The sequence below is a fragment of the Podarcis liolepis genome, assembly GCF_965112155.1.
Source record: "Podarcis liolepis genome assembly, chromosome: 15".
Taxonomy (NCBI): Eukaryota; Metazoa; Chordata; class Lepidosauria; order Squamata; family Lacertidae; genus Podarcis; species Podarcis liolepis.
In genome coordinates this window covers 43,338,198-43,361,907 of record NC_139566.1, presented here as the reverse complement: position 1 = coordinate 43,361,907, position 23,710 = coordinate 43,338,198, and the positions used below count along the sequence as shown (strand labels likewise).

The 23,710-nt window shown below is 46.6% G+C and overlaps 1 protein-coding gene and 3 long non-coding RNA genes across 5 annotated transcripts in view; 1 reads left to right on the top strand and 3 right to left on the bottom strand.

The window, feature by feature from the left end:
* Positions 1-242: 242 nt before the first annotated feature.
* Positions 243-17,175, bottom strand: P2RX4 (purinergic receptor P2X 4; the record flags this gene model as incomplete). 2 transcript variants are annotated; one of them, XM_083476735.1, is made up of 12 exons in its annotated part: positions 243-1,041; positions 2,355-2,450; positions 2,564-2,629; positions 3,338-3,431; positions 4,896-5,032; positions 7,216-7,357; positions 8,116-8,196; positions 8,775-8,874; positions 9,464-9,536; positions 12,323-12,394; positions 15,552-15,699; positions 17,033-17,175. In XM_083476735.1, the coding sequence occupies 12 exons, from the start codon at positions 17,173-17,175 to the stop codon at positions 982-984; spliced, it is 1,212 nt and encodes a 403-aa protein (XP_083332861.1). In that variant the 3' UTR covers positions 243-981. The 2 variants fall into 2 exon arrangements, with proteins under 2 accessions (XP_083332861.1, XP_083332862.1); XM_083476736.1 differs by lacking the exon at positions 12,323-12,394.
* On the bottom strand, positions 5,107-6,386 carry LOC310694067. The gene is made up of 2 exons (XR_014519516.1): positions 5,763-6,386; positions 5,107-5,604 (listed from the first exon to the last, which is right to left on the bottom strand). It is a non-coding gene; the product is annotated as an uncharacterized lncRNA (long non-coding RNA).
* Positions 12,977-20,663, top strand: LOC310694056. Its single transcript, XR_014519505.1, has 3 exons — positions 12,977-13,652; positions 14,079-17,571; positions 18,393-20,663. It is a non-coding gene; the product is annotated as an uncharacterized lncRNA (long non-coding RNA).
* A 91-nt stretch (positions 20,664-20,754) lies between these two features.
* The window catches only part of LOC310694063, a 132,519-nt gene continuing 129,563 nt past the window's right edge, over positions 20,755-23,710 (bottom strand). The window contains exon 2 of the long non-coding RNA XR_014519512.1: positions 20,755-22,339. This is a non-coding gene — a long non-coding RNA (uncharacterized lncRNA). The remainder of the gene's footprint in view (positions 22,340-23,710) is intronic.

Below are 23,710 nucleotides of genomic sequence, written 5' to 3'. Positions count from 1 at the left end.
TTGCAGATTTCAGCATTTGTATCTCCCCTTTCTGCAGAGGTCTGACTTTTTCCCTAAATGCAGATAAACAAGTTCTGAAACAACAGTTTTTGAAACAGAGAAGATTGCAGCTTGATTCCACCACACACAGTCTCCAATCTATTCTGCTAGCATTTACTTTGCACAGAATTAAAATTGTGTGAATATTCAGTTGCAACTTTGCATTCCAGGCTACCCATACAGGAAGGAGGCACAAGAAGATGAAAGTTTCCAATAGCTTTATTTTCTCCACAAAATAGATCTCTCCCCTAAAATCCCGCCCCCATTCACATTAATCAACTTTTCTTTTTGCTCCCATGTAATCTAGACAGGGGGAAAGTGCAAGGATGTACAGATTTACTTCTTTTTGACCTATATCCATTCCTTCAGTTTGGAATTGAATTCTAAAGGACAAAAATTAAGGAAAGTGCAAAGGGAAAGGACTGGCAGTATGCCATGTAGTTCACAGGTCAGAGCGCCTTCCTTGCCCCATGGAATGCTGGGGATTCTATCGCCCGCTAAGAATAGGAACTGGGATCTGTGCAAGGAAGGCAGCAGAAGACCTAGCTTGTTTAAATCCAGCAAAGATGGGGGGATGAAATGAAGAGGAACCAGGGCGGAAGGGGGCAGAAAGGGAAGGAATCCTACCCAGAAGCAACTTGGGGGAAAACAGGCCACTTGCTTTTTCCATTGCCACAACTTTAGGGGGCCCTCAAAATTACCCCAGACTATCCAGGGCTTTGCTGGTCCCCGAAATATCTTCCCCCACCCCAGCAAAAAAAGAACTTTCACAGAAAGTGGTTATCATTATTTGCAGAATATCACAATCTTTACATTCCCTTTATCAGGGCATCATCCATATTGGAAGCAAGACTGAACAGAATAATAATTTCTGTGGGTTTCTGTTCCCCTTCACAGCCTGTGCATGTGTGAAATTCATTGGACATCAGCACTTTGGGTTGGTCATCGGATGCGACAGCCTTCCTGAGTTTCTCCCTGGGAGCCATAGGACGAATTGGCTTCCTATGAAAGAAGAGGGGGAAGTCAGTGCAAGAACAACAACAAGACACAAGACAGAATCTGGCTAACATTGCCCCAAGGGAAATTTCCTAAGCAAATTAGCCTGTAAGGTTCATTGAATTGCAGAATCTTAGAATTGGAAGGGATCCCAAGGGTCATCTAGTCCATAGCTGTCAACTTTCAGATTTGAAAATAAGGGATCAGCAGCCTCACCTGTCCCGGGGACAGTCTATGGGATATCTAACAATCTGGGGAAGCAGCGGGAAGCGGCACTGGAATAAGGGAATTTCTCGCCAAAAAAGGGAAGGTTGACAGCTATGATCTAGCCCAACCCCCTGCAATGCCGGAAGGACCCCTACAAGGTTCTACAGGAACTGCACTTGCTAAGGCAAAGCAACACACTTTCAAAAAGCCCAACCAAACTTTTCTAATAAGCTGGCAAAAGGTTGCCAATAAGGCAATGAACCAAGCCCTCTTCCCCCTACTGTGCTCCAAACTGATCAAGGTGCGCTATTGTGATTTTGGGCTTCCCAGAGGCATCTGGTTGGCCCCTCTGAAAACCACACGCTGGACTTGATGGACCTTTGGCCTGTTCGTCTCTAAAAACAATTTGCTGTAATCTAGCAATACGATACGATACAATAATTTTTATTGTCATTGTCCCATACAGAACAGCGAAATTGAAAAAATCTACAATAGACATTCAAAAACCAACAAGCCTGCTATCCCAGCCTGGTTAGCCCCTAAAAATGTATCTTTACTATGCCTTATAAAATGCAAGCAGCTGAAATCAAGCCCTTTTTTAAATTAAGAACACCCACCACAAGTCTATCTACTTTATGGTAAATCTTCATTCCCCATGAGAAGCTAGATAGCTCTAGCCTAATATATTCGAATGACATTTATCTGTAGGAGCCACATTGATCAATAGGATGATGGGAGCATCTGAAGGGCAACAGGTTCCCCAGCTATAAAGGAAAAGAAAGTGACTAACATCCAATTAAGCCACAGGGCCATTGGGCCAGAAACCAAGGTGGGAATTTGGTATTATAAATGGTTTTTTAAATTCTCACAGTGTCTCACACAGGAAAGTCTAGTTATATGGTGGCACCAAGAATTGTTAGCAATCCTTAATATAGTTTCCAAGCTTCTTTTAGGGGAAGAAAGAATGGATGTACCACATCCATATTTATTCTTTTCCTTCTGGAAAGACAGAGAGAGAGAGAGAGAGAGAGAGAGAGAGATATGGAAGGAAGAAGAAACAGATACAAAGAGAGAAAACTATGGGAGCAAATCCTAACACAAAGCAAACTTACCAAGTCATAGTCTTCAACATATTTGTATTTCTTCTCTCTATAATAATATTTTTTCTTCATGAAATACAGGACAATGATATCACAGAGGACTGTCGCCTAGTTGAGATTCAAAGGCAAAAAAGAGATTTTACTTATTTTCAAATGTTGAAACACCTTATTAAACACCTTATTAAAAGGCAACCAGTTGTGAGGGAGAATAAAGGGCTTACCACACCAAACAGGGCTAAGCCAGATCCAATGTTAATCATCGTAGGAATGATATCAAATTTTCCTGCCTAAAAAACACACCGATATACACAAGTTATACACAAGTCCTTTTTCCGATCGCTCTCCATTTATGGCAACTTTCCACTGACAGGTGGTGTTGGACTCCAATTCCCATCAGCCCCAGCCAGTATGGGCACTGGTCAGGAACAACGGGAGTTGGAGTCCAACATTATCTGGGAAGGGCACCAGGTTGGGGAAGGCCGGCTTTATGGCATTTGTTTGTAAGAAAAGGATGGCCGTTCTGTGACTGTCTGAATTGTCTCATGTCTGTGGTGGTGAAACCTCCAGCACTAACTGGTGCAACAGAACATTCAACAACTCAGGAAGACAAAGATGTTGGACACACACAAAAATTCACAGTTTCTATGAAAGAGAAAGAAATGAGTGGAGGAGGCAGGTGGACATACTTAAAGCAACAACTAGAAATGTGGTCACACGTCACAGAATGTGTTTAAAAGTTGGGTCCCAAAAAGTTGAGGACAGCAGAATTATTCTGACTGGTAGCAGGTCAAAGGTCTTGGGTACTCTTGCTGGAAATGCCAGGGCTCAAACATGGGGCCGTCTGTTAAATGAGATTTGGGTTCTCTCTCCCCGTTCTTAAGGGAACAAAGCAGAGGGGTGTCATGCATGCCTGGTGCCATCTGAGGGTCGCCACAGCCACGCCAAACTCAGAGGCAGCTGGCCTCCTTATGCCCTTTGCAAAAGCAGGTAGCTACCTTGCCAAACACCATGATATCAAAGCGGATTCCATAGGCCTTGATGAGCGTCCGGGAGTCTCTGCCACCAGCATTCTTGTAATATTTAGCAAATCTGTTTGGGAAAAGAAAAAGGAGAGGTGGGTCTTGTCCTCTGGGCAGCCCAGGACCTCCATAAACACTGCCCAGGCTTGTGCCCCAGGGAGGTCACGTAAGTGCTGCTAACACAGTGGTTTGACTTCACCCCTAGAGGCGCACTCCATTGTCTCTCAAGACAGATGGATGCAAACAACTGCAAATCTTCAGGGATCTCATAACCCAGTTAGAAAGCTGGGGCTGGATGGTTACGTGGGAGCCGGTTGAAGTTAAATCCTTCGAAGACAGAGGTCCTCTGGCTGGGACGGGACGATATGGGATTGAGGGGGCAACTCCCATCTCTTGCGGGGGTGCAATTAGTGCCAGCACCGTCCGTTAAGAGTTTGGGTGTAATCTTCGATACCTCCCTCTCCATGGAGGCGCAGATTGCAGCTATAACAAAGGCGGCATTTTTTCATCTCCGCCAAGCTAAGCAGTTGGCTCCTTACCTCTCTCGTCCTGACCTAGCCACTGTGATCCACGCGACGGTCACCTCCAGACTGGATTATTGTAACTCGCTCTACGTGGGGCTGCCCTTGAGACTGACCCAGAAACTCCAGCGGGTGCAGAATGCCGCAGCGAGACTCCTTACGGGGTCTTCGCTGCGGGATCACATTCATCCGGTGCTATACCAGCTGCACTGGCTCCCGGTGGAGTACAGGATCAGGTTTAAGGTGCTGGTTTTAACCTTCAAAGCCCTACACGGCCTAGGACCCTCGTATCTACGGGACCGCCTCTCCTGGTATGCCCCACAGAGGAACTTACGGTCCTCAAATAAAAACATCTTGAAGGTCCCAGGCCACAGAGAGGTTAGGCTGGCCTCAACTAGAGCCAGGGCTTTTTCGGCTGCGGCTCCAACCTGGTGGAACGCTCTGTCACAAGAGACAAGGGCCCTGCAGGACTTGACATCTTTCCGCAGGGCCTGCAAGACAGAGCTGTTCCACCAGGCCTTTGGTTAGGGCACAGCCTGACTCCCTCCTTTGGCAATCTTTACAATACTTTAGTTTATGGTTGCCATCAATTTTGATTTTAATTAATTCTTATGATGTTTTATAATGTTGCACTATTTTAGTGTTGTTAGCCGCCCTGAGCCCGGCTTCGGCTGGGGAGGGCGGGATATAAATAAAATTTATTATTATTATTATTATTAGAAATCCTGGTGTGTCTGCTCCAGAGCTGCTGCACACACACATTCATGTGGGTCACTGGTCCAGAGCAACTGGTCTCCACTGGTGCTCTGCATCAAGTGAAAGTGCTCACAGGCATCACAGTAAAACCAGTACAATTAAAAATCAACAGCATAAGCCAACTCTTCCAACAAATCACCACACCTAAACAAACACTCTCTTCACCTGCTCCAGACATCAGACCCTGCACCAAAAGAGTTTGACTTGGCTAGAGGCTATACCATGGTGGGTTCCCTGGTTACCCCAAACCACCCTACCTGAAATTGTATCCTGGAGAGACGGTGTGGCCAGAATCCTTGTTGTCGATACGACGGAAGGTGTACTTTGGCAAACAATGAGAGGCAGCCTTGTCCAAATTACAGTTCCAGCTGATCTGCAGCCCCATCACTCCACCCTGTAGAAACCGAAACAGTGCATTCAATTTAAATTCAAACAGCCCTCATATGGGACATCATTCATTCCCCCCCCCCCCCATGGTCACGGATGCAATTGTCTTTTACAGCAGACCATGCACAAAATTTTCTACAGAGTGTAGTGTACACTGCATCCACCATAACCCAAGTCAATTTTGGTACAAAAAAAGAGTGAGGGACAAGTTTCTAGGTCTCATTGATGCCAAAACACATTGCACCATAAAATGCAGTTATTTATTGCAATTATTTACACCCCACTTTTCAGGATACAAATCCTTCCCATGTGGTTTATGAACAATATAATCTCAATGCACAATCTCAAAATATAATAAAGCTGCTGTCATTTGTCTCCGTCCGCCAGTTTGCCTGAGTGTTCTGCATGCAGCTGTAAGGCTTGAGTCTAGAAGCAAAGTTTTACGTTTTTAAAACACTCTGACGAAATCTAAATGGAAGGGGTACTTGCAGACTGACATACTTGTAAAGGTTTTTCTACAGCTTGTTTCAAATGTTCAAAGCACATTAACGTGTTCTCACAATGATTATTCCAATAGCCCTGTAAGTTTGGTCAGTACCAGTGGCGTAGCGTGGGTTGTCAGCACCCGGGGCAAGGCAAGTAATTTGCGCCCCCTAACCCGTGGATTTGTGCCCCCTAACCCCCAGATGTTGCGCCCGGTGCGGACAGCCCCCCCTGCACCCCCCACGCTACGCCACTGGTCAGTACTATTATCCCAGTATTACAGATTGGAATACTGAGGCCTTAAAGAACAGCACAGCTTGCATAAATCCACCTTGGCAAGTGAAGAGCAGTTCTGAACTGGACACTTTTAAGTTTACACTTTGCACGGCTGAACCAAGTTGAAGCGTTAGCAAAAAGAGCCTTTTGGAAATGCAACTGACAAATGCGACTAGAAGCAAAGCTCATTGTTTGAAAGAGGCCTTGATCTTGAGAAGATAGCAAGCCCAAACAAGGAAAGTTAAATATTTGCTCCATTAATCGCATTCCTTATAATGTGCATCTGCCAAAGAGCACCATTTGTACAAACTGCTACCCAGCTGCCCTTGTTCAAATATGCTGGATGCTCAAGAGGAGGGGAAGAGGTTGGAAACAGACATTAAACAGGAAACGAAGGCTCTCGCCGTGCAGCTGCCGCCTTGTGGGGCTTGCTCAGAAGTGGACTCACGGGGCAGCTGCCCCACAGGCTTCCCGCTCTCATTGCGGATCAATGCCCCCCCCATCACGCAAGCTGACCCCACACTGCCACAAGGAGGGGTGAGGCCCAAACCCCATCCTGAGGCACAGAACACACGGGGGCTTCTGACAGGAGAAGCTACCACAGACAGTGGCATAGCGTGGGGGTGCAGGGGGGGCCGGCCGCACCGGGCACAACATCTGGGGGTTAGGGTTAGGGGGCGCAAATCCACGGGTTAGGGGGCGCAAATCCACGGGTTAGGGGGCGCAAATTACTTGCCTTGCCCCGGGTGCTGACAACCCACGCTACGCCACTGACCACAGAGAGGCCCCCTGCCTGGCCAGGCAGTCTGCACACAGGAGCAGCTCTTGCTGGAGGCAGCCTTAAGGAGCACCACCACACGGCAGGCAGTCTTAAGGCCTGCCCTTGCCAGACACCAGCCGGCACTTGTACACTGAGAGCATCCTTTAGGGCCCTTCTCTCCAGGTGCCCCCCCCACCTGAAGAGATGCTAGGTCGAGGGTCTTCTTGGCAGCCCACAAGTGAGGCGTAAAGCAACTGTTCTCCTGACCTGGAGGCTCCCAGATTCTGGTGTTGCAGCTAACAGCCTTTGCACAGCAGACTGCACTCCATGGACAGTTTTGCTTATCATCCAGGCTATTATCACGGTGCAAGGACATGAGAAAGCACTGGAAGAGCCTGTGGAGTGGAGCTGATAGCAAGTGGGGCCTGGGCAGGGGAGGGGTCTGTGGCCTGGCCAGAGCCCCAGGGGCCAGTGGAAGGAGCACTTATGTCTCACAGCCCAAGTTAACAATACATGCTATGTGCATATAGAAAATTTATCCTATCTTTAAAGGAAGATAAATCTAAGTATTTTTTTTTTTTAATCTAATTCGCAACTCTTGCACTCGGCTCCAGATTGGATTATCATTCTTCCCTTCCTGTCGTATTTTCCCACCACAGATTCTAACCAACCTCAACAGCCATCTCTTGGAAATTCTGACCAGCAGATTCAACCACATCACGGAGGCGGAAAATGGGGCAAAAGGGGTCCGTTTTGGCATTGTATTTGCAGTTCTTGAGGTACGATTTACTTATGTTGGGGAGGATGTTTCGCCTGGGTGGGGAAGAAGTGAGAGATTCCAGAGTTAAGGTCATCCGGGGAACTCACTGGGTGATTTACCTATTAAATTTATATCCTGCCCTTCCGCCCAAAGGGTGCAACTTCCTGTATACTGAACTAGAAACACCTGCCTTGCCCACTCCACATAAAGATGTTGTCTAGGAAAAGGTGTGGGGGGGTTATCTCTGGCAAGCTTTTGAAATGAGAGAATGAGCATAAGCTCATTCATTCTGCAAACTTAATCCTGGCTGAAAGCCGCTGCTGTTCCACAATGCCAGTGTTAGGAGAAGGGCAGTGGCTCATGCCAGGAGTCCAAGGTTCAATCCCTGGCATCTCCAGGCAGGGCTAGAGAAAGATTCCCCACCTGAAACCATGGAGAGCCATAGCTAGTCAGTGTAGAGAACACTGAGACAGATGGACCAGTGAGCCTGGCTTGGTATAAGGCCGCTTACTGCAGTAGATGCAGCACCAGTAAACAATGGCAGCGAGCAAAGTGGCTCGTGGGAGGAAGGGTCTCACACTGACAGGGTCTTGCCCAAGGGAACCCGGAAACCTAGAGCCATCCCACCCTGCCACCTCCATGCTTGGCAAAGCATTGCTGAATTCTTCAGTGCTGTGATTTTATATTGTGACACAAATAATACAAGGACTGATTCTTTTTCCTGCTAGCACAAGAACCCAACAACTTGTGATTAATGCTCCAGTGAGCGCAGCCCAAAGACGTTAGTGATTGGGGGGGGGTGTATACGCACTTAGTGAAGTTGAACTTGGGGTACCAGATGTTGTTCTTTACCAGGAGGGTGAAGTTTGCAGCATTATGTAGGAAAGCTGGTCTGGAGGGGATTGAGAAAGGACCAGGGGATGGGATGGGGCAGGGAGGAGAAAGAGAATGTCTCAGTGGAAACATGCGATTTCACTTTATGCCTGACAATCATGGCTAGCAACAAGGCAACAATCCAACAATCTCACTTCAAAAAGGTGGTCTGGCCCCCCATAGGTCAGTGCACACTTTGCACACATAACACCCCAAATTCACTCAGGCAGGGGTGATATCCAAAGAGGGTGACCTCAGGTAAAGCCTTCCATTTATAGCACTGCAAGGCTGCCCGTCCCCAGTGTCCCCTGAATGGCCCATTCAAACAGGCCTTTCTGCCCATGCCAATGTGGCCAGAGGGGGGAATGCTGAGCATCCCACCCACGGCTATGGGGGAAGGAAACAATGGCCTTTGGGACCAGGCCACAGCAGTGCCAACCAATAAACACTGCTTCCCTGAAGGCCTGGGAAAGCAAAGGCCGTCAACACCATTGAGCTCCAAAAGACGTCTGAGCGTAGCTACCTGGTGGAAGTATCTCAGCACCTAGCCATGTTTGGTTTTTTTAAAAAGCAACTTGTTAGAGTTAAGACACTCACTTGGGAACATGTTCATCATCCTCCACTGGACACCAGGCAAAGACCTCACAGGTTTTCTCGGTTGAGTTTCTGTATGGAACACACTTCCCAGTCTGGACACCTGAAGGGATACCAAGAGCGTCCTCATCAAACTGTTATGCTAGCAAGAACTATGCTGCCTCAGGACTCTCCTTCCTTGGAGGTTTTTATGCAGAGGTTGGATGGCCTCCTGTCACGGATGCTTTAAACGTGATTCCTGCATTCTAGGGGGTTGGACTAGATGACCCTTGGGTTCCTTCCAACTCGATGATTCTATGATTCTGAGTTTTTCTGCTGCCACATGTGTAAGTCAGGCTTCAGACCTAACATCTTCCTATGAACAGTAGGCCAGAACTACCCTCTTCTTGCAGAGGGCGGTGATGGTGTTTGAGGCTGAGAGAAAATGGCTTGCCATCAGGGAAGTGTGGAGAATTAGGGGGCGGCAGCACCCAAGTGTGTAATCAGAATTCCTCCCCTCCAAAACCCATAACAAGTATCTACAGTTGAAATCAATCACACCATTGCACAATATCCTTGAAATCTGCAAGATACAGTTCCCGCTTAGAAATGCTGCCCTATCTATATGTTTTCAGATCTCAAGGTCAAGATTTTATCAAAAAAAAGTGAGCAAAATGATTAGCAGGCACAAAGAAGACCACACCAGCTCCTACCATTGCTGTGTGTCCCAACGTATCCTTCCGTGCAGTTTTCGCTAGAATGGCACCGTGTGGTTTTATCTGGAAACTGGAGAGGAAGAAGATGGTGCAGATAAACAGAAGGGCAGCGGTTGCCATGTCCCCTCCCTCCACCCCGTGGCCTCCAAAACTAGCGCTTATGAAAGGGTTTGCATGGGGGCACATCAAAACAAAAAAGCTCTTTCTGAACTAGTTAATCCACTATGCTTGGATTCGTTGAAATAAATCAAATAAGCGGGAGCTAACAAGTAGGGCTCTTCACTCAATGAAAGGAAGGAAGGAAAGAACGAGAGAAAGAGAGAGTCAGAATTCTGCACAGAGGCAAACTGGGAAATCTACATAAATTGGGATATGTGCTAGAAATACTTTGATCCAACCAAGTTGGCAAACACCACAATTTAAAACAATAGTATGCAGAGAAAAAAGACCGGAGGAGTTATGTAGGTCCTCTTCCTTTCTGATTGGGGGTGTCATACTGTGGTACCTCGGGTTACAAGCACTTCAGGTTACAGACTCCGCTAACCCAGAAGTAGTACTTCAGGTTAAGAACTTTACCTCAGGGTATGGGAAAGGTACAAAGATCTAATAGAGCAAAAAACACCTTGGTGGCTATCACCAATTGAAGCTTCATGATTCAAACCGCTTGGCAAAAAGGGGAAGTGGCCCACATATAGAGATCTACTGAGGGATCAAGAAGGGAAACGGAAATTAAAAGAGTTTGAGGAAATCAAAGACCATTTTCAGAGTTGGCTACACTATAGACAACTTTATGAGATGTTGAGGAAGAGAATAAGAAAGGGTTTAGTTATACAACTTCCAGATTTCAAAAGGAAGTTATAGAAGAAGAAGGGAAGCTGCTGAAGAAAGCATATAGTATTCTGCTAGAATGGGAAACAAAAGATGAGGAGGTCAAATCGGTCATGATCAAATGGGCACAAGATATAGGACATAACATACAATTTGAGGACTGGGGAAAATTGTGGAAAGTGAATCTGAACTTTACAGATTGTTCTCTCTTTTTTAAAAAATGACATTTGCAAAAAAACCATGAGCATTTTTGTTAGGGATTGTAGGACAAGACCTGCCAAGAAAAATAAGAAACCTATTTATGTATGCTGCAACACTGGCAAGAGTCGTGTTAGCACAAGAATGGAAGAACGAGGAAATCCCAACGAAAGAACAGTGGCAAGAAAAATTGATGAGCTGTGCGGAATTGGCCAAGTTGACATATAAGCTGCACGACAAGGACAATCGTGACTTCAAGGAAAAATGGGAACTTTTTACAAACTACTTAAAAAGACAACAAAATGACTCGGACTCCTTAGCAGGTTTTGAATAAACAGCCACAAATTTATTAGTTGAATATATGATAGACAAGGCAAGGATATGTACAATTTTATAATATGCAGAGAACAATATGTGGGGGGGGGGGGAAACAGAGAGGGGAGCTGAGGGAAGTCCTGGGGGGGGGGAATAATGTAATTGAATATTTGGATTGATAAATTGTTATGTTGAAATTGATATATATATATATATATATATATATATATATATATATATATATATGCAGGTTTTGGTGTCTTCGGGTGTCTTCCCGTGTAAGAGTTGGGGTGTCTAGGCGACGTTTCGACGAGGTCTCACTCGTCATCTTCAGGCTGGTGCTTTCGGCTTCTTGTTACTGGAACAGAGCAGGATGTCTTCGGGTGTCAAGAAGCCGAAAGCACCAGCCTGAAGATGACGAGTGAGACCTCGTTGAAACGTCGCCTAGACACCCCAACTCTTACACGGGAAGACACCCGAAGACACCAAAACCTGCATTCCTGTACCCGTGAAAATCTACGAAAGCATATATATATATATATATATATATATATATATATATATATATGAACTTTACCTCAGGATGAGAACAGAAATCGCGTGGCAGCAGGAGGCCACATTAGCCAAAGTGGTGCTTCAGGTTAAGAACAGTTTCAGGTTAAGAACGGACCTCCAGAACGAACTAAGTACGTAACCCGAGGTACCACTGTAAATTAAAAGCCACCTTCACAAGGGACGCAGGTGGCGCTGTGGGTTAAACCACAGAGCCTAGGACTTGCCGATCAGAAGGTCAGCGGTTTGAATCCCCATGACGGGGTGAGCTCCTGTCACTCTGTCCCTGCTCCTGCCAACCTAGCAGTTCGAAAGCACACTAAAAAGTGCAAGTAGATAAATAGGTATCGCTCCGGCGGGAAGGTAAATGGCGTTTCCGAGCGCTGCTCTGGTTCGCCAGAAGCGGCTTAGTCCTGCTGGCCACATGACCCGGAAGCTGTACGCCGGCTCCCTTGGCCAGTAAAGTGAGATGAGCGTCGCAGCCCCAGAGTTGGGCACGACTGGACCTAATGGTCAGGGGCCCCTTTACCTTTACCTTTACTGCTGGGTCCCTGGGCATTAAACCCCCTAAGGCCCAGGTCAAAAAACCATCTCTTTCTCTGGTTTCTAAAGGCTACAAATTTACGTAATTTATTTCCTAAGGATTTCAACCCTCTTTCCCACCCCCTCTGCTTCTCTCCCTGGTTCTGCTTTGGAACCAGCATAGCCAACTGAGGACCCGGCAGTGTTTGCTCATGGTAGCTGCTCCTACTTTTATCAACAGGCTGGCTCCACCCCGAAACACCAGCAGCTATTAAAATCCTAATTCCCCAAAGATGGCGTCACTACTTTGGCTCTGGGGTGTAAACTGAATGGCCAACTCCTCAACTCAGCTCCCGAAATTGCACAGCATTTCCTTTATGGTTTCAGACAAAAGACGAATGAATTCTGAGCATTGAAAGCTTGATGTTAGTGGGAGCCTACCTCTGCACAGTGTCCTTGAGTTTGATTCTGAGTGATGATCATGTTTGTCATGACGAATATGGAGTTCTCGCCCTAAAGAAAAAAGAACGAGTTCAGCTTCACACAGCGATCTGGATCGGTGGTAGTTCCCAAGGAGAAGCCAGACAGGATCAAGGCCTAGCTCATTTTAGTAGAAGGGGAAACTTTGATTGAAATGCCCCTCGGAGGGGTACAGGAAAAGGTGGTTACTGCCCACCTCCCACAAACCAATGGCTCAGAAGCTAAAATGTGATCATGGGCATCTTATCAGCTCAGAATGAAAGAGCAGTAGATCATTGACCATCAGCACAGTTTCCATTAGAAGTTGAAAGGCGAATTTTGAGTGGAAGCAAGAAAACTTTTTGCCCAGGAGTTGAGCTCAGGAAGAACAACTTGCTACTAGGTGAAATAACTGGACATCCCATAGAGTGTCAGAGCTTGTTGCACCAACAACATGAGATTATCAACGGGTCAAGATTTGGAGCTGGTCAGACTGAGCTGGGGTGACAATCTGGAGACAGAAGGTGAGGCAGTGGAACCCACAAGCCAAACTTTTGTTTACTGATCCCTTGTTCAAGTGCAAGTTTGTACTTACATCCCTCCCAATGGGACAATCCACAGTAAAACTGTGTTCTCTTTTTTTCTTTATTTTTCTTTTGTATATGTAATATGTATATGTTAATAAAATTCAATTTTAAAAAAGTGTTATTATAGCACTTCAAATGTATGTATGGTGTGAATGTGGCCGAAGAGGGGTATAATGTTTGTTGTTGTTGTTGTTAGATTTTTCTTTCTATACCAAACTCATATTGATCCAAGTATAAATGCTTTCATACATGCTTAAAACAGCAAATCAAATACGATTGTTTAGGGAGATGACTCAGTCACAGTGTGGCTCCCAGGAAGCCGCAAGCTGCAGAGATCAGAGGCAGAGGCATAAAACAGGAGAAGTTGAGGTTTAGCCAAGAGGAAAGACTCAGCAGAGCTGACCTTATCATTCTTTCACAACAGCCATAAAAGAGAATCAACAGAGGAAGCTTACACCCGTTCTGCCTTGAAGCCGCAGCATGCAAAGACATATTGAACCGAGTTCTATGACAGAGAAGAAATTATTCCACACAACAGTCTACTAGGAGGGGCCTAGCAGCTATTTGCAAAGTGTCCTCTTGGATTAGACGAGGTTCTCTCAGGTCCTGCCTTGGGCTTCCCTGAGGCATCTGACTGACCACTGTGGGAACAGAATGCTGGACTAGATTTGGGCCTCAGGTCCAGGGACACTCATAGCGCCCTCAAACTACAACTCCCATTGGTCGTCCTCACTGCTGGCACTGATGGCCCCAAAGATCTGTAGCAGGGGTCGGCAACCTAAGGCCCATGGGCCACAAGCGGCCCATTGGGTTGTTTAACCGGCCCATGGACCCCCACTGCCCACTTGGTCAGCTCCCGTGCGCTGCGCTAAACTGGCACAGAGCAGAGCGGGGACCGCCTTCCGTGATGCTGGCTGGCTTCCCATTGGCTGAAGGAAGCTCCTGCAGCGAATGGGAAGCTGCGCACACCTCCTCCATGCTGGAAATAGTGTTTGCACATGCATGCATGCGTGCACACACACTCCAGCCCACCGTGGTGTCTGCAGGACTGTGAACCGGCCCAAGCCACAAAAACTTTGCCAACCCCTGATCTGGAGGCTATCAAGACTGGGAATGCTTGGTACATGCTGTATCCCACAGGCTGCAAGCAGCAGACATGTTTTCTGAGATATGCCCTCTAAACAAGGCCTGAAGCCATCACCATAGAGCAGGGATGTCCAACAGGTCGATTGTGATCGACTGATCGATCCCCGGGAGGTTCTGGTCGATCGCTGTCAACCGTGGGCTCCTTTTCCTTTGCGGTGGCATAAGAGCATTGGCCCCGGCCTCTCTCTCCATCCTCCATTTTTGCTGGAATGGAAGACGTAGTTTTTGCTGTGAGGCAGATTGTTTCCCTAGCAATCTTTTGGTGAGTGACTTTTCCCCTTTCCCCTTTACTCAAAACAACTTTGACCACAAAAGGGGTAGATCACTGCCAGTTTTTATTCTGTGAGTAGAATCCAGTCTCTCCATCGCATTTTGGCTAAGAGGCCCAAAAAGATAAGAAGGTCAGTGACATCATAAGCCTCTGAAAGGTCCAGAATCAACAAGGTTGCATTCTTCTTGCTTCTCTAAAACATATGTTTTTTCATTGTCCTATATTGAAAGACTTTGGGCAGAAGGTAACTGAAACCATCAACAGAACTGTACAGAACAACCTTACATTTACAGAGCAAAATATCTTCTTGAATTATATACCCAGCACCTGGAACCTTACAAAAGGACAATATGAGTGGACTCTCTGTGCCCTGACCACAGCAAAAAGACTGGTTCTGATGAACTGGAAAAATAAAAATATGGCTCCCTTCTATGATTGGATTGAAGACTTATGCAAACTCGCAACATATGAACAACTTGCATATAAATGCAGACTTGCCATGGACAAATTCAATGATATTTGGAACCCATTCTTAGAAATACAGTGGTACCTTGTTTTGAGTCTGGGATCCGTTCCGGAGCCCCGGACGCTCAACGAAAAGGACACTCGACAAAACGCAAATGGATGCTGGACGGGGCGGACTTATACGGAGGTACCATTGTACTGTAATGGGTTAAGATCTGGTGAAGTACAATAACAACATTGTAAAAGTTTGGGGTTTTTTTCCTCCCTCCCTTTGTTTTCCCTTTTGCACGGGTTCTGTTTCTCTTTTTCTCTTTTTCTTTCCATCTCACAATGCTTGGTGCACATATGGTTATGTACTTTTAAAACTTTCAATAAAGATGTTACAAAACCCCCCACAAGGTTGCATTCTCCATGTCCCTCTCCCGGTATACGTCATCTACCCAGGTGACCAATACAAGTTCCATACCAAACTCAGGAATGAAAGCAGGATGGAATGGATCTGAACAACTGGCTGGTTGGCCACCCCAGAATGCAGGCATTTCTTATTAACCCTCATAAAGACGGCCGCTGTATGTCTTAGGCTCTGTTTAACTTTAGTCCTGTGATCTAATGGTCTCCTTTGAAGAGCTAGCAGGTAAAAACTGTTCCGTTTGCTCCAAGGCAGAGAGACTCCTGACCACAAACAGGAAGTATGTGTCATACCCAGCAAAGCCCTCATGAGATTCAGCTCCTGTGTACATACCTGAGGCGGAATCACGTAATCGGCTACATCCCAAACTCGGAGCCCCAGCTCTGAAGTATTGGTCACGGTGACACCCTTCACTTTTGTGGTCACCGAACTCACCACTGAATCTGTTTCTTGGTAGCCCTTTTCCCACACGAAGACCCAGCTGCAAGAAGGGGGGGGGGCAGAACATCCACCTCAGAATTTAGGTTTAAGTAGGGTTGCCATTTTTCAAGAAGTAAAAATGCACACATTTTGGGGGAAATCTTTTTTAGCTTATCCCCTTAGTCTTGCACAGTTAGGGAAACCTGCAGGTGTTACTGGTCTCCTCCACTTCCCATCATTTATGCATTTTCCATTTTTCTATTTACATATCATACCTTGCCATCAAATATTCTTTCCATATAGACTTCCCAGCCTAGCCTGCCATGGCATTTGTAATTGTTGAATATCCAAATATTAATCCACCCTACTTTTCCCCTTCTAGTCTATCTTTGTATTTACTGTTGTTCAGAGAATTACCCCTACTTGTAGCTTTGCTTTAGTATCAACTTTTTTTTAAGTACTCCCCCAAACTTTCCCATCCGTCCTTTATTTGTTTTCCATCCCAATTCCTTATTTAGGCTGTCATGCTTGCGAGTTCGGTGTATTTTGTCCATTTATACAGCCATTGTTCTTTAGCTAGTATTATTTTTCTTGCCAATTTTTAGCATGCACTATTCTGTGGGGGTTTTTTGGATAACATTTTGTTAATTTTCCAAAAAAGAATAACAGCAAAATAAAAATAATAACAGCAATGCATAAAAAAGAAAAAGAAAACATCATAGACAACCTTTTAAACCACATTTTTGTTTGACTTCCCTCCACTCCCCCTCTTGGTTCCATTGTTTAGTACTCATTCACGCATGTCCTTAAAGCCTTGTATACTTAATAATCCAATTTTAAACCTTCTTCATCTTATTACAAGTGACTTTTAATAGCATGCACTATTCTGGCCGCTGCTGTGGCAGAAATAAATAAATTGCATACTGCCGAGGGGAGTTTACACTTAACTAACAGAGGTTCTGCCCCCCTGCCAACATAACGCCTGGCCCCCCATAAATCCTGGCTACGCCCATGCATACATGTAAAGTATATTCTTCCCCCAGCCTGGAATGAATTATGGGAACTATAGTTCATGATGGGTGCTGGGAACTGCAGCTCGGTGAGGGGTAAACTAAAGCACCCAGGAATCTCAGGAGGAGGGCAAAGTGTTTTCAACATATGGGGCGTATGCAGCCAACATCTGGAGAAGCGCAACTTCGCTGCAACCAACTCCTTTGTAAGTAAATCCTATTGGAGGGGCTTACTTCCGAGTAGACACCTACGGAATTCAAGGACTACCCTCCTCTGGCAACAAGGGAGTTCCCCTGCTACACTGCCCCAGTTCTGGGGAGGAGGATCGCGTTGGCGAGGAAGAGAGGTCCGGGGGTCTCCTCCCTCGCCGGCCCCCGCCTTACCCGATGACGTAGGCCAGGATGGCCAGCTGGACCAGCCGGTTCATGAGCCCCACTTTGCGGCTCTTGATCAGCACGATCCGCGGCGTGTCGTACTCGAAGAGGAAGCTGTACAAGCCGGCGCACGCCTTGCCCGGGCCGGCCATGGAGCCAGAAGGGCGGCGAAGAAGCAGCAGCGCGATCCCCGAAGGGAGGCCGCCGGAGGGCTTTATAGAGGGCGAGTCCCGCCGCTCCGCCTCCCGGGGGCGAGTTCGAAAGAGGCGGCTCCCTTCCTCCTCCTCCTCCTCCTCCTCCGGCGCCTGAGGTCGGATTGGGGGCGAGGAAGCGGAGGCGCTGCTCCTCCTGCCGCCCGCGGGCAAAGTGCACGGGACTCCGCAAGAGGAAAGGAGAGGAGTCGCGGCTGCTTCGTCGGCGAGATTCAGCTGCGTGCGAAGTCCGAAGGCTGCACGAACTTGCGACCCGGGATGGGAAAGGCGTGAGTGGGGAAAGGGGGAGGACCCCCAGGCTGGGTCTCATTCACACACCCGAACACTTTTAATACAGTGGTACCTCGGGTTACAGACGCTTCAGGGTACAGACTCGCTAACCCAGAAATAGTGCTTCAGGTTAAGAACTTTGCTTCAGGATGAGAACAGAAATTGTGCTCCAGCAGCGTGGCAGCAGCAGGAGGCCCTTTTTTTTTTTTTTTTTTTTTGCATTTTAAAAATTTTATTGGTTTCCAACCAGTTATACATTTTATCCATATCACAACATTCTTATCCATTTTAGACTTCCTTCAACGTTACTGACAATCATTCGTAGTTATTCCTTTCATACGCATTCCATTCTTACATATTGCCATTTTTCCTCCCTTCCTACATTATTTCTAATAGACAATACTTATTAATTCTTTACAGTGCCTCTTTAAAACCCACTAGCGTTGTATTTACATCACAGTTATTTTCCAGATAACCCACAAATTTTCCCCAGTCTTGAATAAACTTTTGATCTTTAGTATATCTGATTTTCCCTGTTAATTTATCCAATTCTACATATTCTGTCAATTTTTCTCTCCACTCTTCCACCGTTGGGGTTTCCTCCTGCTTCCATCTCTGAGCTAACACAATTCTAGCAGCCGTTACCGCGTACTGGAAAAGTTTACGGTCCTTTCTTTCAATATCCTTTCCTACAATACCCAATAAGAAGGTTTCTGGTCTTTTAGCGAAGGTGTATCTCAGCATCTTTTTCATTTCATTGTAAATCTCCTTCCAGCAGGAGGCCCTGTTAGCTAAAGTGGTGCTTCAGTTTAAGAACAGTTTCAGTTTAAGAATGGACTTCCAGAATGAATTAAGTACTTAACCCGAGGTACCACTGTAGTAGCAAGGGCTTCCCCAGGGCCAGATTTAGGCTGGATGAGGCCCTAAGCTACTGGCGGCAATGGGGCCCTTTGTATGTCCAGCTGTCCTTTGTCAACAACGAATTGTCGCTGTTTTTTGTGTTGAATATATGCTATAATTTATGCACCTAATAGGTATCTAAAGCCATTTGCACATGCAGAATGTAGGTACCCTATATGCAGAAATGAGCAAACCAGTGATATTTTAGGGAGCAGGCGGGGCCCATTGCTTACTTACATCATAGATAGCTGTCAACCTTCCCTTTTTTTGCGGGAAATTCCCTTATTCTAGCACCGTTTCCCACTGCTTCCCGCTGCTAGACCGGATTGTTAGATATCCCATAGACTGTCTCCGGGACAGGTGAGGCGGCTGATCCCTTCTTTTCAAATCTGAAAGTTGACAGCTATGATTATAGGAGCCTACACAACACACAAACACTGTTGCTGTATGCAGGTTTCTTTTTATGTTTTTTATCTTATATTTTGGAAATGTATACCCAGGTTTTTTCCCCTTTATATTTTTTGGAGGCCCCCAAGAGAGTGGGGCCCTAGGCTATAGCTTGTTTAGCTTATACGTAAATCCAGCACGGTGCGTCCCTCCTCCAAAGAACTCTGGGAACTGTAGTTTGTTAAGGGTGCTGGGAGTTGTTAGGAGACCCCTGTTCCCCTCCCAGAATTACAATTTGAGTGGTTCAACAATCAGTCTGTCTTCCCAAAGAACTCTGGGAACTGTAGCTCTGGGAGAGGACCAGGGCCGTCCCTAACAACTCTGCGCCCTTCATGAACTACACTTCCCATGAGTCTTTGGGAGAAGCCATGACTATTAAAGTGGTATAACAGAATTTTAAATGTAGTGTGGACACAGCTGATGCAAAAACAGCGCACTAATGGCGGATAATCCCACTTGGTGTTTTTTTCTGAGATCCTTCCCCAACAATAGCATACTACTGCCATCTGGAGGGCTGTTCTTCAGGAGTCTTGGATGAAGGACCATCAAAAGCTTATTATTTTTTAAAAAAGTTTTTATTTATTTTTAAAACTCTAAAAAGAAATACAAACAATTGTCCTGGCAAGTGTACAATTATTTATGGCATTGCATATTAAACATACATCACATTGCTTCAAAAGGTGTGAAGCACTGCATCCTTCCATGAGCGCTTGGTTTTCTCCCATGGTCTTTCCATCTCATGTCCCAGTGAATAGTTGCCATGCATCATCTACACATTCTCACGGGATACTCTCAAAGAGCTCTAAAGGGTTGTTTAGAAAGAAGTTACCTGGAACTGAGTGAAACACAGAGGCTTGTGGGAATCCAGTGTTATGTCACTGGGGCCTTCCCCTAGAAATCTGGTGGGGAATTGTGTACAGCTGGAAAACCCCCAGCAGAAATCCTTTTAATAGGACTGGCCAAAATGTCGCAAAAGAGTGGCACAACATTTGTGACATTTTTGTTTGTCCTAACAAAGATATTGCAGAACCGTTAATTATTTTAGGTCCGTCCCCACCTTCTGGACCTTTGCTTTCTCTCTGCCCCACTTTATATATGTGGATCTGAAGCTTCTGTTCCTGAGTCTCCAGTGGAGCCTCATTCCCATGAAACCACCTCAGGGAACAGGTTGGAACCCTTGAAGCCTCTCGCTGCCGGGAGATGGGGACGGGGTGCAAAACAGTGTTTATAAATGTGAAGCATAGCAACAAATACCAGTTAACAATGCCAGGAAACTAAATTATAATGCGATTGCGTGGCATGGCATATAATACCACATGCATGAGAAATGGTTACACACAACACTAACTCAAGACTGCCCTGATTCTCACAATGGCGCAATGGCGAGTGCTGTGCACCTGATTCTGAAACTTAAGAACTAAAGTTCCGTCGGATGGCCAAGAAGCGTTCCAGGTCTCTTGAAGACCTGCAGCTTGTGTGTTATTTATTCTGAAATAGCCAAATTCTCCAAGTTATTATACCATAGGGAGACATGCAAAATTTGTATATTTTCCTATTGTTAGGCTACCAACATCCAGATGAAACTTTTTTTCAGAATGAATAGCAAGGAGAGCTGTGGAGAGGCGTTCTGATAGATATTTATTGATAAACCTCAGACCAGAATGTTAGGGACATTCCCACCATAAAAAAACTGTGATGTTGTGTTGATGTTCCGTTGCAAGCTGTCCCGAGTGTGTTGTGATAGTTTTGGGAGGGAGGGAGCTACACATTTGATAAACGTGTGTGTGTGTGTGTGGAAACAGACAGACAGACAGACAGACAGACAGACATGTTGTGTCACAAACTGCTTTGTAACAACTCTGCTCAATATCAGGTTACAACAATTAAAAACAGTGTTAAAAATAGTTTGAAACAACTTTTTAATTTTTAAAAAATTACAATATAAAATTCAAAGTGATTTGAAGATAATACAAACATGTGAAAATGGTAAATTAAAACACAGTAGCAACATTGATCCCACCAGTTCCTAAGCAAAAAACATTGTAAATCAGTGCAGAAACGTTAGTGCAGGCCTATGAGGCCAAAGGGCTTCCTGCTGAGGACACAGGAACGCTTTGCAAACTGGGCAAAGGCCAAGCTCCTGGTTTTTGTTACATTTCAGTGACTGGAAGGACTAACATAAATATGTAGAGGCAAGCGGATAAGTAAAATGTTCTTGGAGACTATTTCCCCCCCCATGTCATCAAGCCTGTGTCCGCAGCTGAGAAAATGGCAGGGGCAGGTTGTGCTTCACAGCAGGAGTGGGGAACTTGTGGGCCTTGTGGCTCCAACCAGCCTCAGCCCGCAGGGCCAAATAGGGCCGCTGGAAGCCCAGCAAGGTTTGGGGGGCTGCAGCTTCTCTACCCCTCCTGCTGTGAGGGAAAGGCCTTGCTTTGCACACCCTCCACCGTAGAAAACGCTTTGGCAAAATATACTTCAGTCAGTTGCATATGCATTACAGTATATGATAGTCCCTGGAAATTCCATGGGACAAAGTCCTCGGGACACCCAGTTTTAATTACCAGTATATACACAAGTTTGTTTGTTTGTTAGGTCTCTCTGCTCTAACCCCCAGAAACGCAGTAATAATGAGGCTGGTATCTGATACTCCTGAAGTCTCCTCCTCCCCACTCCTGAGAGATTACAGTGGTACCTCCTGTTACGTACTTAATCCGTTCCGGAGGTCCATTTGTAACAGGAAACTGCTAATGGCGCCTCCTGCTGCGTGACTTCCACTCGCATCCCAGGGCAAAGGTTGGAACCAGGAGCGTCTACTTCCAGGTTAGCAGAGCTCGGAAGCCAAAGCATTCGTAAGGAGGATGGTACGTAACACGAGGTTCCACTGTACTGGAAAGAAACAAACAGCTTCAAAACCAGACACAAAGAAACAGAGGGCTTCCCAGTGGAAATCAGCAAAGCTCTCATCTCTCATACATGAGCCTTTGCTGTGTTTTGAGAAAGAGTTAATCTGGTCTTTCCTTTCGGTAATAATGGTAAATGGGCCCCTGGCCATTAGGTCCAGCCATGACCGACTCTGGGGTTGAGGGAGCCGGCGTACAGCATCTGGGTCATGTGGCCAGCATGACTTTTCTGGCGAACCAGAGCAGCGCACGGAAACGCCGTTTACTGTCCCGCCGGAGCAGTACCTATTTATCTACTTGCACTTTGACGTGCTTTCGAACTGCTAGGTTGGCAGGAGCAGGGACCGAGCAACGGGAGCTCAGCCCGTCACGGGGATTTGAACTGCCAACCTTCTGATCGGCAAGTCCTACACTCTGTGGTTTAACCCACAGTGTACTGACTGCTTAAGCCTGCCAGGAAGATCTGGATCCCCTATTCCAGGTATGCATTGAAAATTCTGAGGACCAAAGAAGGTTGTGTTTTAATGGCACAAACAGCAACAAGGTCTGATTTAAAATTACCGTATTTTTCGTCCCATGGGATGCACCTAATTTTTTTTGGGGGGGGGAATTCCTTTATCCCCCCCCCAAAACCAGGTCGGGGAAACCAAACCAGGTCGGGGAACAGCAGTATGGCGGCGCTGCGCCTCCCCGCTGTCCCCCGAGCTTGTGGGGCTGGCCGATGTCTGCCCGAAGTGTGGGGCACTCTGCTTCAGTGCGCCCCGCGCTCCGTGCAGCAGGCTGCTATCCGCAGCCTAGGGAGCCCTGCAGGAACTCCCGCAGGCTCCCCAGGCTTGCTGATAGCTTCCTGAAGCCTGGAGAGCGAGAGGGGGCTGTGCGCACCGACCCCTCTCGCTCTCCAAGCTTCAGCGAAAGCCTGTATTTGCCTCATAGGACGCACACAGATTTCCCCTTCATTTTTGGAGGGGAAAAAGTGCGTCCTATAGGGCAAAAAATACGGTAAACACCAATTCAACTCCCCTCGTTGGCTTTTGTCAGGCAGGTCCAACACCTTTTGGGACACATTTGGAATTTTGAGAAAGTGCCCTGGGCACCAGGCAGAAAGTGGCTGGTGTGGGAGCATGGCATAAGACAAAATGGCTGCCATTTCCAACACAGCAGGAAGAGATACAAGACCACAAAATGTTGTGAGTGTTATCTCTTCCATGAATGGACAAAAAGAGGCACCTGCAACCAGTCACTGCAGCACTTCCTCAGAGAGAGCAGCTCTTTGCAATTCTCTATTCAGAGCATAACAGGGAGAGCAGGTCCCCAATCATGGCATTCAATGAAATCTAGGCATCTTGAAGGGGTGGGGATCAGTGTAGGGGTTCATCCATACTTCTTCTTGTCCTGCTGCTTTCCCCCAGGAAAACCCAACATCAGCTGGTTTTTCTGCAGTGTGATGCTTGCTCTGTCCGATTCAGTGGTAAACAATGGCTTTTCCCAGTGGCGGGGTAGGAGAGCTGGGGGGCAATCACATCTGGCAATCAATGCGCCTCTTTGGTTCCAGATAGTACAAGAGCCTAAAAAGCTCTCCTGGGAAGCTTAGTTTGGTCAGAATTAAGTATATATTTAGTTAATGCTAAATACTGATACAAAAGTTGTGTGCCTGCCCGTCTCTCTGCTGAGCAGTGGCAAGAGCCCATGGGGTTCCAGGCACTTGCCCAGGGTCTGTGGTCCTTAGGAGAATTGTGACACGGCATAGACCAGGGGTTGGCAAACTAAGGCCCACGGGCCAGATCAGGCCAAATTGCCTTCAGGATCTGGCCTGTGGACTGTCCGTGGATTGGCGTGGGGATTCTGTTCGTTCGGGCTGTGCCATTCCCCCTCCCCTTGCGCCATTCCATTTCCCCCCCCACACACCGCCGCCTCCTCTCCTCCCGCCCTGCCTAGAGGAGGAAGGGGGCTGGGCTGAG